The sequence below is a fragment of the Canis lupus genome, chromosome 5 (assembly GCF_003254725.2).
Source record: "Canis lupus dingo isolate Sandy chromosome 5, ASM325472v2, whole genome shotgun sequence".
NCBI lineage: Eukaryota > Metazoa > Chordata > Mammalia > Carnivora > Canidae > Canis > Canis lupus.
In genome coordinates this window covers 41613059-41632858 of record NC_064247.1, presented here as the reverse complement: position 1 = coordinate 41632858, position 19800 = coordinate 41613059, and the positions used below count along the sequence as shown (strand labels likewise).

At 52.6% G+C, this 19800-nt stretch overlaps 1 protein-coding gene across 9 annotated transcripts in view; it reads left to right on the top strand.

The window, feature by feature from the left end:
- DRC3 (dynein regulatory complex subunit 3) overlaps nucleotides 1-19436 on the top strand; it is a 34834-nt gene extending 15398 nt beyond the window's left edge. For 4 of the 9 annotated variants that reach the window (XM_049110279.1, XM_049110277.1, XM_049110274.1 and 1 more), the window contains 8 exons: nucleotides 2076-2195; nucleotides 2790-2902; nucleotides 4165-4339; nucleotides 8764-8895; nucleotides 10934-11002; nucleotides 12515-12640; nucleotides 18644-18775; nucleotides 19116-19436. In XM_049110279.1, coding sequence (XP_048966236.1) covers nucleotides 2076-2195; nucleotides 2790-2902; nucleotides 4165-4339; nucleotides 8764-8895; nucleotides 10934-11002; nucleotides 12515-12640; nucleotides 18644-18775; nucleotides 19116-19229 — 981 coding nt within the window. In that variant the 3' untranslated portion in view covers nucleotides 19230-19436. Of the gene's footprint in view, nucleotides 1-2075; nucleotides 2196-2789; nucleotides 2903-4164; nucleotides 4340-8763; nucleotides 8896-10933; nucleotides 11006-12514; nucleotides 12641-18152; nucleotides 18473-18643; nucleotides 18776-19115 lie in introns of those variants that run through there. The other 5 variants (XR_007410796.1, XM_049110275.1, XM_049110280.1 and 2 more) reach the window with 5 other exon arrangements.
- The last annotated feature ends 364 nt before the right edge of the window (nucleotides 19437-19800 follow it).

Below are 19800 nucleotides of genomic sequence, written 5' to 3'. Positions count from 1 at the left end.
GTAGTGAGCTTGCAGGCTTTGTGTGTGTGTGGGGGGGGCGGGGGGACAGGAAACAGGGTGGGGGCCAAGGCAGCAGGGCCATGTTGGGGTTTAGGGCTTATCCCGGTCAAGGTGGAGGCCTGTGGGGAGACCTGAGCAATTTCCGGAAGAATTTGTGATGTGGTGAGCAGTTCAGGGCCCTGTGAGTGGTGTGGAGAACAGAGGGAGAGATGTGGGACTGCAGGGAGGCAGGGGGAGGCAGAGGGCAGGGCTGTGGGAATGGGAAGGAGAGGAGGGCTCAGATACTTGAGGCTTTTAAATTTTTTAATTTCTGGGGATTCCTGAGTGGCTTAGCGGTTTAGCACCTGCCTTCGGCCCAGGGCATGGTCCTGGAGTCCCGGAATCGAGTCCCACATTGGGCTCCCTGCATGGAGCCTGCTTCTCCCTGCTTCTCTGCCTATTTCTCTGCCTCTCTCTCTCTCTCTGTCTCTCATGAATAAATAAAAATCTTTAAAAATTTTTTTAAATTTCCTTATTAAAGGATAAGTATGTAAGAAAACAATATAAGCACATAGCTGCATGAATAATAGATCTTTAGAAGATGTCACCTCTGCAATATAAACCATTTGCAGCCAAAGCCCAAGGCACAAAACTAGAATGATCCATATACTGCCATCATGTTCAGAAGTGAGGCTGGGAGGGGCTTCAGGCAGCACAGGACAGTGGAAAGAAAGCTCAGGATCTGGAATCAGACCGGACCCCAAGGAAGTACCTACCTTCCTTTGTGGCACCAACATACAGGAAAAAGAGACAATTACATCATCCCACAAATATGTGAAAATGCCAGGAGGCAAGGACACAGGCTGAGATGTGTAAGATGAGGGATGGTGGTTTGGGGGTGGCTTCCCCAAGGAAGTGGTTCTGAGCCAGGATCTGTAGGAAGAGCGGGATTTGGGTGGTGAAGGAATGGCCTGGGCAGGAGGTAGAGCACATGCAAAGGCCTGTGACAGGAGACAGCACGATGAGGGGGCTGGTGCCCAGAGCTCAGAGAGCTAGAGAGGGTGGCAGGCAGGGCCTCACAAGCCATGCTGGGTGCTTGTCATTACCCTACACCCAAGAGGAAGTCATACAAGGTAAGCAAGGGACTGACAAGATTGGGTTTGCATTTAACAGAGATTGCTCTGGCTTTTTGCCAGGGGAGCAGTGGACAGACTAGGTGGGAGGGTAGGATGCATGGGGGAGCCTGGCTAGGAGGCTGAGGCGGGGTCCCGGCCAGACAGGATGGTGAGACGTGAGCAGGAGCCAGCATGGACAGGCCTGGGCACAGCTGGGGTCTGATGGGCAGGGAAGGGTCCAGGCTATCTCCTGGGTCTCCAGCTGGGGGTGCTGAATGGCTGGAGGGCTTCCCACCTCAGTGGGACCACAGAGGTCCATCTTGGACATGGTGAGTTGGCGGTGCTCTCCAGGCAGCAGGGGGAGAGAAGCCTTCAGAAGCTCACTTCTGGCTCTCAGAGGTAGAGTCTGGGCTGAAGGTAAAGACCAGAGTGTCGTCTGAGGGTGGAGCAATCAGATGTGCTTGCACTTGATGCCTTAGTACAGTTGAGATCTCCTGGGGTAGTAGAGTGAGCCAGAAAGGGTGAAGACTGAGCCCCAGGGGCTCCAGCAGTCCCTGGTGGGTGGAAGGGTGTGAGCAGGAGGGGTAGGAGGAGAGCCAGGAGGTGGCAGGCCACAGGGCCAAGGTCCGAGGCCCGTGTGACCAGGTAACCGCCTTTACTGTCTCTCTCTAACAGCCAGAACAGCTGCTATGGAGAGCTGGGGGCACACATCCCTGGGCCCCTGCTCCAGGCCATGCCCCACACATCCTCCATCTGCCTGTGCTGCCTTCTCCCATCCTCTCGGTCCTCCCTAACCTTTAGACTCAGAAAACTTGGAAAAGGCCATGAGGAAGCAAGCCATCCTTGTCCACACAGCCTTCACCAGAGGGCTGTCCACTGCCCCGCATACATACTAGTGGGGCCACAGGACGGCAGAGGCCGGTGTGGCCGGGGGGAGCAGATGTGCCCTGATAATGATGCCACTTCCCACGCCCCCATCAGAAAGAGATGGCGGAGAGTAAGCACCAGTACAGCATCGATGAGCTGAAGCACCGAGAGAACCTGATTCAGTCCCGGCTGGAGGATGAGCAGGCCCAGCAGGAGGAGCTGGAGAAGCACAAGGTACTGTGCTGGGCAGAGCCTGCCAACCCCCTCTCCCTGCCCTGGTTCCAGGGTGCCGGCCACAGGCTGTGGGGCCAGTTTGATGAAAGTCTGTGGGGCCTGGGCCCCCAGATCCTGTCTTGATTGAAAAGGTATGCCACGTGGCATCTCCTGGCTCTGGTGGAGCATGTCCATCATCCACAGGACAGCGCCCTGTCCCCGCCTCACTCTGCTGGCCACCTGCCTGCAGAGCCAGCTCTGTGTCAGCCTGGACATCACCTGTCTCATCTCCACACCAGCGTGCCGAGTTCCAGCACGAGGGCCTGGGGAAACGATCCGATAGGGCTGCTCCTTAAAACCTCTGGCATTTCCACTGCAGCCAGGAAGGTTCAGGTCCTTTCTCAACACAGCCCCGGACCCATTCCTCCTCCCGTAGCCCACACCCCTTCCTCCAGCCCGACTGAGCCATGTGCAACCTTCAAGCATCCCCTCCTCCACTCTCTGCCGAGTGTCCAGTGACCCCAGTGCCCGTGCAGGGCCCTGCCCGCTGAGCCCCAGCCAGGGCCCAAGACGTGAATCAGAGTCCCCTGAGCGCTGCCGTGTTTCTGATTGTAGGCTGCGTTTGTCGAGCACCTGAATGGTTCCTTCCTGTTTGACAGCATGTACACCGAGGACGTGGAGGGCAACAAGCTGGCCTACCTGCCTGGCATCAGCGAGCTCCTTCAGGCATATCCTTCCAAGTTCATGTCCAAGTCCTCTAGCAGAGCCGGGGCCCCACACCACTAGCCTGCAAGGGGCAGGTCCCCCTCTGCTCGGGCCTCAGTTTCCCCATTTTCCCCAAACCCTAGAGCATAAAACCTCTCCTTCACAGCAACAGACCCAAGAGGCAGTGAAGCACTGGGTCAGCTGAGCGGCATGGGGAAATGCTGTCCAGATTTCAGGGGACATGCTGAGTCTCTGATCAGCATGGCACATGGTCTGCTGTGCTTGACAAGCCAGGCTGTCAAGAGGGAAAATTGAAGTGTGTAACTATGGCACTTATCCTTAGTTAAGTATTTACTTAACTATTTACTTGTTTTGCTGTGTGCTCCTGGTACAGTGTTTATAATTTCCCGACCACCCAGGAGATGGGTACTGTGATCCCACTTTATAGTTAGGGAAGCTAGACTTAAGGTGACTTGTCCAAAGTCATGCAGTTAGAAGCTGGGATTTGAGCCCTTGTCTGTGAGGCTAAGAGCCTGCATCCTTTCCCCCATTCAGCTAGTGCCCAGAGGATGTCCTTGGCACTTGTCATCATGGCTCCAGACACAATAGTGCCACCATCACTGATTAGAAAGAAATTCTCTTAAAAACCCAGTATTTTAGAAAAGGTGGGAGAGGGACAGGGAAGATGTGAGGCTAAGCAGAAGGTGACGAGCCAGGGCTCTGGGCCAGCTAGATGGGCTCCCAGCCTGGCTCTGCCACCCACTGGCTGGACGAGCGGAGCTCATATCTGGGCTGTAGTGCCTGCCTGACCTCAAGGACTCCGTGCTGCAGGTGAGGTAGCCGAGGCCCTAGACAGGTAAAGTGGCTTCCCAGGGAAAAGCAGCAACAGAGCCAGGACTTGAACCTGGATCTCTCTGCTTCAAGCCTATGGTCCCCGGACCTCCACAGGCTCCCCTCGGTGCCCTGCAGCCACTGAGCAGGAAGACAGACCCCCAACACCCAACAAAGGTGCCCCCTAGAGAATATGCCAGAGACAGAAATAAAACCACTCGGCTCCCAGCCCCTCCCGGGCCCTTGTAGATCCCCCAGGATGCCAGCCAGCTTCCTTCCCTGAGGCCAGTCCCATTCCTGAATCCTTCAGGCTGGGGATGGAGATGCCCCAGCACAGCATTAGACTCCGAATCTCAACTCCCAGCCCTGCGCCAGGAGCTACCAGCACCTCCATCTCTTATCCTGCCGGCGGCCTGCCCCGAGAAAGCCAGCAGTCTCCTTAATGGCCACTCACCTACAAGGACAAGTTCGTCATCATCTGCCTGAATATTTTCGAATATGGCCTGAAACAGCAGGAGAAGCGGAAATTGGAGCTTGATACGTTCAATGAGTGTGTCCAGGAGGCCATCCAAGAAAACCAGGAGCAGGGCAAACACAGGATTGCCAAGTTTGAGGAGAAACACTTGCTGGTAGGCTCTGGCCCTCCCTGTCCTCTCCCTGCCCCCCTGCTCCGGATGCTGATGCCGCCCCATGGGCCCGGCCCCACTGGTGGGGCTACACGCCATCTACCTCTCTTCACCCCTAAGACCAATAGTCATTGTCCCCATTTGCCAGCAATCACACAGCTCAGTGGCAGACATGAGCTTTAGCTTTCTACTGGTGTGACCAGCCACGACTCCAGCACCATGCTGGGGCTGAGCCCAGGGTGAGGCCTGTGCGTCTCCTTCACCTAAAACACCCTTGGGGTTCAAGGTAGTAGCACCATTACTATTAACAATATTATCTTTGCCACTCTTGTTACAACAGTGACAATAACCACTACTTCTCTTTCGTTCATTCATCCACTTAGCAGACATTTTCTGAGCCACTGCTCCGTACCCGGCCTAGGAAGCCAGACCCCTGCTGGACATGGCTCCTGCCCTTAGCGAGCTCCCACCTGGTATAGGGGGGCAGACCTAGGCCCTCCCCACTGCGGTAGTCAGCACTCTACTGGAGGGGGGCCCAGGGAGTCTGGAGGGTTCCCAGAGGGACCTTAACTCAGGCTGAGGCTCAAAGGACAAGGACAGATGGGCTGGGGATAGGAGATAACAGCATTCCACTTGACAGAGTGGGCCTGTGGGGTTCAGGAGCTGCCAAACCCAGGCCACTTGGCCCAGGCCAAGCAGTGCTCGGCGAGACTTGTTTCTTTTAGTTACCATTATTATTATTGTTAATGTTATTTTAGAGAGAGAAAGCAGGTGCAGGCATGCACAGGGTGATGAGCAAAGGGAGAGAGAGAATCTTAAGCCAGCTCTGCACCCACCAGCACAGAGCCCACCATGGGGCTTAGTCTCACAGCCCTGAGGTCATGACCTGAGCCAAAATCAAGAGTCAGACACTTAACCAAATGAGCTCCCCAGGTCCCCCCATTTAGCGTTATTTTTCAAGACCGATTCTTAACTTATTCTAAATTAAATAACAGATCTTTGTGAGACTATAAGGAAAGCTATGGACCTTTCTCCTAAAAAAACCGTCCACACACACCAAGTCTGAGCACCTGCCTGCAGTGTCAGGGGCTTCAAGGAACCCATAGTCTCCTATGGTTGGGAAGTCTTAATTGTGGGTCTTTTGTTTTGTTTTGTTTTGTTGGGAACTCTTAGTTTTAAAGTCAAGCAGAGGGATGCCTGGGTGGCTCAGTGGTTGAGCATCTGCCTTCAGCTCAGGGTGTGATCCTCAGGGTCCTGGGATCAAGTCCTGCATCGGGCTCACTGCAGGAAGCCCACTTTTCCTCTGCCTGTGGCTCTGCCTCTCTGTGTGTGTCTCTCATGAATAAATAAATAAAATCTTTAAAAAAAATGAAATCAAGCAGACACAATGTTTAAAGTCCAGCTCCTATAGAAGTCCAGTTCCTGGCTGGCGATGGGCTCCCAGGTGCTTCCCGGCCCTCCTCAGGCCCTCCTCAGTCTCCAGTCTCTGTTCTTGTCTCCTTGGCCTCACAGTCCATGTGATTTAACCCTCAGGACCCTCCTCCGCAGGTGATGTGGAGGGGTGTTATTGCATTCAACTGAGAGTTCAAGCCTGTCAGCAGAGGAACACATTTGGCTCACATGTGTGTTTTGTTTGGCCTGCAGAGGGTTTTAAAACGTTTTGAACATCCTGCTGACATTAAAAATGGGCAGATTCCAAAGAAGAATTGTGGTTGCCAGCTTCTCTGGAGGCAGCTGTCCCCTCTGGACAAGCCACATTTCCAGTCCCCTGGTCCCTGTCTGGCACATCCTCCCTGACATCTATCTGGTCCCTATAACCACTGGATTCGGGAGGTGTGGACGCCAGCCAGCTGGTTTCTCCTGGCCCCTCAGCAACAAATCCTCCCCTGGAGAAGCAGGACATGGGCCAGGCTACCGCCAGTGTTGTGCTCCTGCTGGCACCAAGCCTGACTCCCTAACGTGCTGGGTGTAGGTCTTCAGAGCCCCTGAGGCACTGGCCCCTCCCAGATGACTGCTCCTCTTCTGGAGTCTACAGGGACCCTACAAGGTGCTGACACCCCAGCCCAAGGGGGCGCAGCCTGGCACTGGGATTTTCCTGGGCTCCCCATGTGCCTCTAGTGCTCAGCCCAAGTTGAGCTCGCTCTCTGACTTGGAAGCTCGCAGGACCCCATGAGCCAGAGACCCCAGTTCTCTCTCCTCTCAGGGCCTCTCTAAGCGTGTCCTGTACTGCCCCTCCCCCAGCCCCCACTGGCCCAGGGTGCCCTCAGCGCCCCCCTCCAGGTGCCTAGGGGGGCACGGCTTGGGGTCAGAATGCTCATGTCAACCCCTGGCTGTGACTCTGCTACCCTGCGTTTCCTCACTAGAGAAATGGGGGTAACCGCCTCGTAAGACTGTGGTGGGGAGACAGCGGGGAGCAGAGCCAGGGCAGAATTGTGACCAGCAGGCTGTGTGGTCGGAGTCCCTGGACAGGCAGTACATGCATAAGCATGGGCGCAGAGTGACCGCCGTAGACGGGGAATACGGTCGGTCTGCCTCTAGTCTCCATGCGTGTGTGCGTGCGTGTGTGCGTGCACAATGAAAGTGTAGCATGCACTGTTCTGCACTTTGCTGCTTTAATCCATGCAACTTAGAGATCCTTCCAAAACTTGCTTCCTTTTTTATTAGCTTTAAACTCTCTCACTGTGTAGATGAGCCATGACTTATGAAGCCAGTCCCTGTTGACGGACAATTTGTTTTTTTCCCAATCTTTTGCTCTTCCAAACGGTGTTGCAATGGGTGAGTTGGTGCAAGTTTGATCTGCAGGTCGAAAGTCCTAGAAGTAGAACCGTGCATGGCTACTTTTGCTAGTCATTGCTCGGGTGTGCTCTACAGAGGTTGTAGTTTCTGCAGCCCTGCCTGCCCCCAGTCAAACTGGTATTCTCAAGCTTCCTCATGTTTGCCATTCTGGCACACTTGGGGTGTGTATTTTCTCCTAAGTGAGGGCAAGCATTGCATGTTTTGTAAACGTCTGTGTTTCTTATACTGTATAAGAACTATTTGTTCTTATAATATGCCCTAACCCATTTTTTACATTTGGTTTTTGGTCTATATCTCTTTCTATTAAAAAAAAATCATTACTTTGTAGGAGCCCTTTATAGATTGAGAAGTTAGCTCTGGGTCAGTGAAATGAGTTGGAAATATGTTTCCCACTTTGTTGTTTATCTTGTCATTTTTCTGTCTAGGGTGCTTTTGCCACTCAGAATTTTAAAACTTTTATGGAGTATAATTTTTTAAGTTGTTTTTTTTTTAAGATTTTATTTATTTAATCATGAGACACAGAGAGAGAGAGAGAGAGAGGCAGAGGCACAGGCAGAGGGAGAAGCAGGCTCCATGCAGGGAGCCAGATGTGGGACTCGATCCCGGGTCCCCAGGATCATGCCCTGGACTGAAGATGGTGCTAGACCGCTGAGCCACCCAGGCTGCCCTATGGAGTATAATTTATCAAGTCTTTTTTCTGGTTATACTTAGAAAGGACTTCACTTGAGATTATTTCTTAAAATCCACTCATTTTTCTTTCTGGTACTTTTATGGCTTTACTTTATACATTTAAGTCTTCCCTCTGTGGGAAATACATTTTCATGTAAGGTTCAAGGTAGGGATTGAACCTGATTTTTCTCCCTATGAGGTAGCCAAGATTATAAATATTCTTCACACTGAATTGTGGCAAGTTACTCTGTCCTGCTTCCCAACTAATACCATATATCAACAGAAACAAGTTGGTGGTGCATCTGGTAGTAAAGCCCCCAGGACGTTTGCCAGTGAATGGCTGGAATTCAGTGCCAGGCTTGGGCCCCAGGGTACTTTCCAACCCATGAGCACCCTCTCATTACAAACAGTCCAGCTCTGGAGTGTTCCATGGGCCCAACTGGTTTCCTAACAACTATACCTTTATTCCAGTGTCCCTCTACCTGTACCTGCCATGGGCCTTTGATTGGAGACTCTGCTAGCCAAGCCCCTGCTGAGCCCAGAGCTCATACCTAATCTCCAGGACTCTGTGACACACACACTTCTCTCCCCCTTTACGTGAGGAAACCAAAGCTTAGAGAATGAAGGTAGCACACTCCAGGTCACACTGCTTATAAGTTACCCAGACGGGATTCAGATTCAGGTTCACCTGACCCTGAAGCCACTGCTTCTTCCACCCAGCCCAGCCACATCTAATGAAAACCAGAGTTAACAAACCAGTGCCAGCATTTGTGCTGCCTCCAGGCACAGGGAGGGGAAGCAGCTTCTGCAAGCTCACAGAGCCAACAAGTGGCAGAGCTGACACTTGAACTTGGACAGCCCAACCCCAGAGTCTAAGTTCTCACCCACAAAGCCAACTGTCGCCTGTCATTAACTAACTACACTTGGTCATGGATTCCTATAGCACAGGCTTTTGTTTCCAGAGTCTAAATGCCATTCGAGATGAGTCTGAACTGACCAACTTCGAGATGAAGATAGTGGAATATGGCAAGGACATCACGGAGCTGTTCAACGTGCTCATGACACTGGAGATGCAATTGGTAGAGCAGCTGGAGGTGAGGCTGAGTCCCTGGGGCTCAGATGTGGCGTGATCATGCCCTACCAGGCCCGTTTGCAGGAACATGGTGATTCAGCTGCCAAATCATACCCGAGCTGGAGCCTTCCCGAGTGCTCCTCTGCTGGAAATGTCCAGTGCGACTCAGCATGGCAGACTAAAGCTTTCTTTGCTCATCAGCCCGGTGTTTTCTTTTTTTTTTTTTTTTTTTTTTTCCGGTGTTTTCTTTTAATATTGCTTTTAATATATTCCAATTGTTCAGATTGTGATTCTTGTGCAGCATGCGAGCTGAGCTCATTCCTCTGGAATGCACCCCCTAAGAGCCACAGCAGGGAGAGGTTTTTTTATTAGACCCAAGAAGCTGTCTGGGTGCTTGAGAAACATAGTAGGCCCCCTGCTCTAGGATGGAACAAAGGCTCCTCCGCATTGCAGCCTGTATTTGCCACATCTCAGGGCCATGCGAGGAGCCTGCGATTCAGCACAAAGTCGTGGCAGGGCAGCATGCTGCTATCTAGAAGTCCTTATAGCCTGAGTGACTTGTGTTCATGAGGCAGCTAAGGCTGGGAGTCTGAAGGGCCGTGATGAATTGAACCTCATTGGATGCTGCCGTGGCTGGGCCGAGAGATAGCGCCTAATCAATTCCTCACATGTCAAGTGACACCTCCGACATGGATAGATCTCCCCATCACGGCACAGGGCAGATGCTTGCTCCACACTGGGGAATGCTCGAGTGCTGCAAAAAGCAGCTCATGGAGCATCAGGGGAGGCTCAGGCGGCAGTTCCCCGCTGTTAAATGCAGGGAGGGTCCTTTTCCAACAGCCAGAAATTCCCCAGAACCTGTGCATGGTCAGGCATACTAGTATTACCAGTGACTGGAAAGCTGTTAGGTGCAGTCATGCTTTTCAAAGGACTCTATTTTTATTCATCACAACAGTGTTTACACATATTTGAAAAATGTGCAGCTCGGTCTGCAGAGAGTCCTCAGGCTCCTGTAGATTCTCGATGCCCTTCGTGTACCCTGAGGCCCCCTGGGTCCATGGTAGATCAGAGGCATGACCCATCCTGGGGGCTCACAGGGGAGCAGGCCTAACCATCACATCTGCCATGGCTCCCTCACTCAAGTCTCATTCAGGCCTGGGTGCCCAGCTAAGCACTGGGATGCAGCCCCGTGGGGTACATCAGAGGGAGGTAGAAAGCCATCATGCAGCTGCACTTGTGGTGAGTGGTTGGGGGTAATGGCCAGCATTACTGAGGCACCTTGCAAAGCATTTTGGGTGAAGTAAGTAACACATTTAAATTTCACTACTCCAGGGACACCTGGGTGGCTCAGGGGTTGAGTGTCTGCCTTCGGCTCAGGGCATGATCCTGGGGTCAGGGATCAAGTCCCGTGTAGGGCTCCTTGTGGGGAACCTGCTTCTCCAACTCTTCCTGTGTCTCTGCCTCTCTCTGTGCCTCTCATAAATAAATAAAACCTTAAAAATTAAAAAAATAAATAAATTTCACAACTCCATGAGACAGCTACTACAAAGGAAACCCATTTCATAGATGAGGATGTTGAGGCCCAAGGAAGTTACACACAGTGGTGGAGCTGGCATAGTGATCCACATGGTGTGGCTCTTAGCAATTTTCTCCCTTGTTCCTCCAGAGGTGATGGATACATGCCACTAAGAAGCCCAAAGGAGGGAGGTTAGCTCTGTGTGTGGATGAGGGGGGTTGTCGGAGGGTGAGACCAGAACAAGTATTCCTGGCGGAGGGCCCAGCATGTGCAAAGGCCTGGACGAAGCTTTGCACTGAACCTTTGAAGGGTGGTGAGTAAGATGAAGTGGCTGAGAGTGACACAGCCATGAGAAAGAGGTCAGGAGAGAAGGCCAGTTCATAGACATCTACCTGGGAAGGTTAAGGTGGTTGGTCTTTACCCTGAAGGTCTGGGATTAGAGGAGGCACCTGCTAAGTTCTAAGGAACACCTTTTGCTCTGATGCTAGGTCAGTCAGGTTCATGTCTAGGTATTCAGGCTAACTGTGTTCTTTGTCGTTTCCAGGAGACTATAAACATGTTTGAAAGGAACATCATTGACTTGGTGGCACTCTTTATTGAAAATGTGCAAAGCCTATATCCTTTCCTTGATGACCCTCCATGGGGAGGCGCTCCCAGCCTGCCCCGGGGGGGGGGGGGGGAAGCAGGGGGTGGGGGGGGGTTATCCTGGCCCACACCAGGGGAGCCAGGGGAGGCGCTTGCATTTTTAACAAAAGGCAGAGAAGGGTACAGCTCTTTCATGAACTAAACAGGATGCAAATAAGTGTAGTCCCTTTCCAGGTGGCCACCTTTGGGGTCACACCTACCCCCTCCCACTGCCACCAATGTCCTAAACATGTTGGCAGAGATGGGTAAAAAGCCAGTGCTCTATAATCATACTTCACTTTTTCCCAGCAATACCTGAGCCCAGCTGATTTACAGAGAGAGATCTATACTTGCATCAGGATGATATCAGACCCATCATAGGATCCCATTTGGTGGGACCCTCCACCTTTGAGACCAGAGGAATGTAAAACTTCCAGTTTTTCACTGAGGAAAAAGTTCACCTTCAAAAGATGGAGATTTGGCAACCGCTTGGAATGTTCATAGAATGTTCCACAGGGTCTGAGGGAGTTTCCCGACCCTCAGAACAATGATGCCTTTTTAAAGTAAAGGTTTGGATGCCTAGACTGGCTGCTGCGTGGGGCCCTGTTTGCAGTAGAAGCCCTGACATATTTGTTCTCAAATGAGTGATCATGGGGATGTGGGAGGCCACACCCCAGAATCCCTGTAGACCTCCTGGGTTACAAGAACACACGCCCCAGGAGTAGGGCCACATCCATGTTGCAGACACTGACAAATCCTTTATAGTGAGATTGTCGGGGTGAGGAGCCAACATTTGGGTCCTGACCAACCCTTCTGCTACCTGAATTCAGGGCCCTGCCTGGGGGCTGGGAGGGGGCAAACTACTGTGCTGTACCCCAGAAGTAACCTCCTGGTCCTGCCTCCCTGGCCCACATCCCTGCAAGGGGACAGAAGTTATGGAGGCAATAAGTAAGCAGAGGCCAGGGTCCCCTGAGAACCCGAGTGTGGACCTGAGGGACAAGGCAGAAAAGTGGGGAGGACAGCCAGGCAGAAGAGGCAGCCTGTGCAAAGGCCCTGAGGATGTGTCAGAGAGATTCTAAGACGAGGCCTTTAGGCCACAGTAGAGAGTCAGAAGCCCGGGAGAGTGGTGAGCATGGGAGGGATGAGGTCCAGTCTAGGTACGTGTTTAAGAGCACACTGGCTGCTGTGGGGAGAAAGGGCTAGAGCTGGGAGACCAGGTCTCGGTTCGCTGTCCAGTCAGGAGGCGGTGGGAGGGAGAGATGTGGAGGATTGAGGGGCTCTGAGGGGACAGGGCACCAAGGGTCAGCCATGGGCAGTGTGGTGTTGGTGCATGAGGGGTGGACCGGAGTGGTCCTGGGGCTTCCTGTATGTGGATGGCAGGCTGTGAAGGTGGTGAAGCCCTGGCACCTGCGGGTGGACCCTTCTGCCTTTCAGCGGCCCAGCCCTCGGAGGGTCTGCAGGGGCACCTACTCCACCCCTGGCCTTTGCTTAACTTGGCCACACGATGGCTCAGTGCCGGGACCTGGAGAACCACCACCACGAGAAGCTCCTGGAGATCTCCATCAATACTCTCGAGAAGATACTGAAGGGTGATGTCGATGAGGACCTGCCTGATGACTTGCGCCCGGTGAGCACTGTAGGCGGGGCTCGGTCCCCAGTGGGCCGGGTGGTGGGCAGGGTTGGGGGGGGCAAGGCGGGCCGCTGAGGGACAGACAGATGGAAGAACAAAGTCCCCGGGCCCCACCTCCCGTGGCTCTAGTAAGCCTGAAAGCTTCCTGGAGCCTCAGTTTCCTCACCTGCAAAAGGGACAATGACCTCCTTTGCACAGTGCTTGGCAGATGAAATAGGCCAACAAGCTAACACCTGGTGGGCACTCAGTGGGGCCCATCTAAAGAGGGGCTCATGATAATTGAGTTGTTTCAACTTACCAACAGGTTAGTTCCCCAAAGTCTTTTTTTTTTTTTTTAAGATTTTATTTATTCAGGAGACACACACACACACACACACACACACACACACACACACAGAGGCAGAGACACAGGCAGAGGGAGAAGCAGGCTCCATGCAGGGAGCCCAGTGTGGGACTTGATCCCGGTCTCCAGGATCAAGCCCTGGGCCAAAGTCGGCGCTAAACTGCTTGCCCCCACCCCCAAAGTCTTTCTGTGGGGCTTCTGGCAGCCTCTGAGAGAGGCAGCTGCAAACACAGGTTAAGTTCTGAGACTTCACAGGCAGGTCTTCCTGAATGTCTGATAGGCAGCATTACTAGGTTGTTGGAACAGCGGGAGAACCATTTGATTGGCCCATTGCTTCCCACCTTCCACCAGCCCATCCAGGGGTGGGTAGTCCCACAGCAGCAGGGGCCGAGCTCCTGAGGCTGCTCACCGGGGAGGCTGTCCGGGTCTCCTGCATCAGGGTCCAGTGGGGGTGCAGTGGGGTTGTATGTCATGTCTCTAGGGAGGGGCACAGGCCAGATACTTGTCGGGAGCCTTCCTTCCTTCATCACTCATTCCACTCCCCATTTCTCAGCTTCTCTCACCTCCATGTTAGCACCAGACCAAGCCATGTTGTCCTTTCCCTGGACCACTGTCTCCTTACATCCCTTCTATAGGCTGTTCTCCACGCAGCAGCCAGAGATCCTTGGGATCCAAACCTCATCCTTCTGTGACTTTGTACCACACAGTAATGGCCTCCTGTGACCCTTGGATTAAGCACTTCACTTTACTGTAGTCCACCAGACCCTCGAGCCTGGCTTCTTCCCCTCGCCCCAGCCTCGGAGCCCTTCCCCAGGCTCCCAGGCTTGCTCCTTTCATTTGATATTCCACCTAGCAGACAGTCCCCTTCCCTCTGGTCTCCGGGTGTCTCGGTCTTCCTTGTTTGGCTCTCAGCCCAAATGGCAGCTCTTCGGAGAGGCCTTCCCTCATCACTTTCCTGGGAAACCACCATCTCTCTATCACACACACCATTTATCGTTGTCAGGGCATTATTAAAATTACAAGCTATCATGTGTGTGTTGATTTGCTCTATGACTCTTCACACTAAATCCAGGCTCATGGGGAAGGCCGAGATGGCCTCTTCACCACCATGTACCTCGCCGGTGCCAGCAGTGGTGCATGGTACAGCCACAGGGCAACCCAAGTGCCAGGAGTTCATGAAGCCCCACTTGTCAGGTTCTGGCTAAGTCTGGCAGACAGAGACCAGCAGTCCTGTCTGGGGGCTGAGACAGGCACCCAGGGCAGCAGCTTGTTGGCAGGGCCACTGTGTTGCCAGCCCTCCCTCCCTAAACACCTGTCAAATGCTCTTACTAACCAGACACAAGGAGCGGTCACTCCCCCTGAGCCCTGAAATCAGATGTCCCCCAAGAGCCCACTCTGTTAGACCCCAGATGGACCATCGAGGAGTCATGGAGCTCCCTCATGGCACAGTTTCCAGGTCTGTGACACTTAGTGGGCACAGGATTAAAACACCCCTCCCTAATAACCGGGACACAGAAAAATATGGACCCCGAAACTCTGGCAGGCAAGCAGGCTGGACTGGTGCTTCCGGTGGCGAGCCCTCTCTCCTGCCAGGATGACAATGCCTGGCACCATCTGACACCTGTTTCTGTAGCTTCAGGAAGGTTCAGTACCCACTGACTGGGTTGAGGCTGACCACAGTGGCTAGAAACATGGAGCTCCACTCCCTGCAGGCTTGCCATTGTCAAGGCAATGAAGCCTGATGCTCACATATTATCTCCCCCAAAGGGCCCTACAAAGGTGGTACTGTTATCATTCACAATTTACAGATGAGAAAATAGGGTAAGACTTTGTCTCAGAGAAGTCTGTTAAACTGCCCAAGATGACACCATTTGAGAGGACCAGAGTCTGAATTGAGACTCCAGCCTGAGAGATGCCGAGCCTGTGCCCCTCATTGTAGACGATAAGCTGGCGTTTGCCGGCATTCTGGGTTGGCTCATGGCCCCAGGCACTAAGATAATGGGGCTCTGCCTTGGGCTTTCTGGCAGGACTGGTGTTGAGTGCTACCCTCGAGGCCTCATGAGGGCGGCCAGCAAAGCCACTGTACGCCCTGCCCTCTGCAGGCCAGGGAGAGCTTTGGCCTTTGGGAAATGCCTGCAGTTGCATGGAGAGACATCACCAGAACCTTAATACTGTGGTGTAGGTCTCCTTAGTTATTAAGTAGGCTCCATGTCCAGCATGGAGCCCAATGCAGGGCTTGAACCCCCAACTCAGATCAAGACCTGAGCTGAGGGATGCCTGGGTGGCTCAGTGGTTGAGCACCTCCCTTCGGCTCAGGTCATGATTTCAGGGTCCTGGGATCAAGTCCCGCATCAGGTTCCCTGCAGGGAGCCTGCTTCTCCCTCTGCCTATGTCTCTGCCTCTCTCTGTGTCTCTCATAAATAAATAAAATCTTAAAAAAAAAAAAGACAGGCTGAGATCAAGAGTCGGACACTTAACTGACCAAACCACCCAGGCGCCCTAAGTTCTCCTTACACTGAAGCAACAAAGCAGGATATTGTTCTTGGGGCGGGGCAGAGTGGGGGATGCCCTGATTGTAAAAGTAGTAACAACAACAAATAACTAGCATTTACTGAGGGCCTCCTGAGGGCTGTCTGAGAAGCACCGGACACATATTTGCTCTTTTAATTTTTACATCAACACAGTAAAATAGGTACCATTATGGTTCCCTTTTACAGACAAGAAAACTGAGGCACAGAGACCAGAGTAACCCTCACAAGGACACACAGTGTAGGAGTGGTAGAGCTGTGATGTGAACACAGGTGGTTTGACTCAGAGGTCTCACTCATCTGAGTGAATAGGGCCCTCAGTGAAGAAAAAGTCTGGTTTCTCTTATCTGATTATCAATGAGCAGATCTCGATAAAAAAAAAGTCCCACTGAGGAGACTCTTTAAAAGTCCTCTCATTCAGTTGAGTGATTATGATCAGCTCATGCCACAGTTCTGGCCAAATCTGTCTCTTTGAAGTCCTTCCCTGCTTTGGAAGGCAGAGCAGAAGGCACGGGCTCAAGGAGAAAGCCTGGCGCTGGCAGCGAGGGAGGGAGTGGGAGAGGCGCTGGCAGCCACAGCTGCCATGGTAAGGTCAGTGTGGCCGCAGGCGTGGCTGCCACTCCCCCCCACTGGGGCTCAGAGCCATGAGCCTCATGCCGCAGTGAGCAGCGTGCAGGGGGCCAGGGGTCAGACTTACTCCCGGGGTGCTCTGAACAGCCATGTGGCCGTCCAGCTGCGATGGCAGAGCCAGCGCTCAGGCCCAGAGCACAGAGAGGACCTGCAAGTCCCCAGAGTCTGCTCAGGTGACGGTGGACGTGACCCAGGCCAGCAGTCTGTACACAGAGTGGCTGCGGACCTTAAGGCTCCCCCTTGGGCGGGAGCACTGGCAGCACAGGTCCCTGTCTCATCAGCTGAGCAAGGGTGGGATCTCTGCTTGTTTCTCTGTGGTGACGTGGGGTTCAGTGTCACCAGGTGCCCTGGGCAGGTGTGACAGAATGATCTGATCCCATGGGGGCATGGGGCAGCAACTGGGGGCCTAGCATGGTGGCAGTCCTGGGGAGGGGCACCAGCTGTGCCCTTCTCAAAAGGCATCCCAGCCCAAGAAGTTGCTTGGAAATAAATGTGCCTTGAGGGCTGTGTCTTCACCTCTGTGAAGTCCAGCAAGTGACTCAGAGCAGGGGGGTGGCTCGGGAGCCAGGAACTTAGGAAAGCCACTATGACCCTTTTTTTAAAATGAAGAACCAGGACCACCTGGTGATGAGTGGATGTGGCTGTGGCTACCTCTACATCACCAGGACGCACTCCAGAGTAGGCTGCCTGGAGCTCACGGGCAGGCAGGCTATACACGTCTGCGAGCCCTTCCCAGAGTCTGGCCCAGGACCTTCTTGCACAGAAGAAGATTAATGACTTCTTGTCATTTCTCCCATGTGGTCGTGCTTGCTGGCCCCCGGGGTGCCCATTCCCTGCGTCAGCTAGCCTGGCTTTTCTACATGGGATTCTGTGCAAAAACCACCATCCCACAGGCATTACCCTGAAAAGAAGTCTGTGGCCAAATAAACTGGAAAACCAAGAGAGACAAAGTTAAAAGAGTTTATACGTTCCAGAGCCTTCTCATTTTTGTGCCCTGTAAAATTCAGAAGGGGCCTCAGTATGCAAGTCTTTCGCAAATGTATTTGACCAAAGGAAACTTTACAGAAAGAGTAATATCTCAAGATTCCATAGAACAGAGCAGCCAGGGTGGCTCAGCAGTTTAGCGCCACCTTTAGCCCAGAGCGTGATCCTGGAGACCTGGGATCGAATCCTGCATCAGGCTCCCTGCATGGAGCCTACTTCTCCCTCTGCCTTTGTCTCTGCCCCCCCACTCTCTCTCATGAATAAATAAAATCTTAAAAAAAAAAAAAAAAGATTCCATAGAACACATTTTGGAGACTATTAAGTTAATCACTACTATACTAAAGAAAGAAACCAAGTATTTATCTGCTTGCAATCCTCTCTACAATGTAGAACATTCAGGTCCTTTGCCTCACACAAAGTACCTTTCTTCAAAGTGTAAGCAGCCTTGCTCTGCTCTGGGAGGTGATTCCACTTGATTTCCAACTGTGCCAGGTACACCACAGCTATTGTGCAGACACCCGGAACCCAGCCAGGCCTGGTAGAGGGCGGTCATTTTCAACTAATTTTTACAAGGTTGGGAACAAGATGGCAGGAGACCCCAAGTATAATCCAAAGTTCAATGTGGTTAATGGGAGGGGAGAGGTTAATGAGATTTTTTGTTGTTTTATTTTAAAGATTTTACTTATTTATTCATGAGAGACACACAGAGAGAGGCAGAGACATGGGCAGAGCGAGAAGCAGGCTCCATGTAGGAAGCCCGATGCAGGACTCAATCCCAGGACCCCAGGATCACGCCCTGAGCCAAAGCCAGATGCTCAATGGCTGAGCCACCCAGTCGTCCCAAGGGAGAAGTTACTGTTAACAGAGAAAGACAGGGTGGGGTGAGTGGTCATAGCTTCACAGCGCCTTCTGGCCTCAGAGCAGCCTCGAGACCCTCAGCCAGCCTCACACTTACCACCCGACGGGCAGGTTTCAGGCAAATCAGACTTTTTTTTTTTAAAGATTTATTTATTTATTCATTCAGAGAGAGCGAGAGAGAGGCAGAGACACAGGCAGAGGGAGAAGCAGGCTCCATGCAGGAAGCCCGACGTGGGACTCGATCCCGGGTCTCCAGGATCACACCCTGGGCTGCAGATGGCGCTAAACCGCTGCGCCACCGGGGCTGCCCAGGCAAATCAGACTTGAGGGCAAGCAGGAGAGAACCACTGTGGGAACAGCCACCTGCCTTGGCCCTGAAGAAAAGACACTCCCAACTTAGTATTGCAAAGCCAATGCCTGGGTGGGCCCCTTCCCCATAGGGCCTGCTGCAGCTCAGGTCTGGGAGGCGTCTCTAGAAGATGAGCGGTAAGAAACATGCTCTGACACAAAAGTGGGCTCTCCATGGGGGCCTGGCAGCTGCCTCCACCCACAAGGAGACATTCAGCTGTGCCCTTTCTCTTCAGCCCTCTGACCTGGTGCCCAGGGGTGGGGAACAAGACACACACGCATGCCCATTTGATTTTTCTTGCTCACCAGCTTTTTGTTGACAAAGATACGATCTTTAATGCTGTTGGGGCATCGCATGACATCCACCTCCTGAAGATCGACAATCGAGAAGATGAGCTGGTAACCAGGGCCAACTCTTGGTGTACGCACTTAGTAGACACGGTGAGTGAGCGCTACCCTGCTCCAGCAGGCCACCAGCCATGGAGAGTGGGAAGCTTCCCCTGGTGGCCAGTATTCTTGGTGATAAGAAATAAAGTAAAATTAAGGAGGGTAGAATTGCCCGCCAAAGACAGTGTTGACCCTCCAGACTTTAGAACCCACATGCTAACCCACCCTAACTCCCCCTCAAAGACATAGATGCTTAGAACGTGGAGACTTCACAGTACATGAGGGACACGACTATGCAGATTTCACAGACCGACTTCCTTTTCCCCCCAGACTGGACTAGGTGAGAGCATATAAGCCAACTGTCTGACTTAAGGCTTTGGTTTCAACCCCTTAGATCCACAAGAATGAGATCATGAGGAATCGCAGGCGAGTCAAGGAGATCAATCAGTACATTGACCACATGCAGAATGAACTGGACAGCCTAGAATGCAGTGACGTCATAGATTAGGGCCATGTGGCCCAGCCAGTCCTGGGAACACAGCCCTCGGCCCCTGCAGCCCGTGCACATGCCACTCACATCCCTGACCACCTCACGAGCATCACTGGGACTTTCTCAACCCACGACACCTACCCACCCTCAGCACCATTCTTTCCCCGCCCCTGGGAAAACTTAAACACGTAGAGAAAAATAAAAGACTATGTCATCTTTTCTCCATTCTTTTTTAAGATTTATTTATTTTAGAGCGAGCGCAAGTGGGGGGAGGAACAGAGGGAGAGAAGCAGGCTCCCCACTGAACACGGAACCCAATGGGAGCTTGATCTCACGACCCCGAGAACATGACCAGAGCTGAAATGAGGAGTCGGTTGCTTAACTAACTGAGCCATCCAGGTGCCCCATGTTTTCTCCATTAAAAAAAAAAAAAAAAAAAAAAAAAAAAAAAAAAATTCCTGTTCACGTGTATGCAGGAGAAAATCTAGGATGATCAGTTGGTCTTGCAACTGGCCAGTCCACCAAGAGCAGCTTCCAAGGTGGCTGCCAGTGGGCTAGACTCTTGGCTACAGCCTAATGCCAGCTGTAT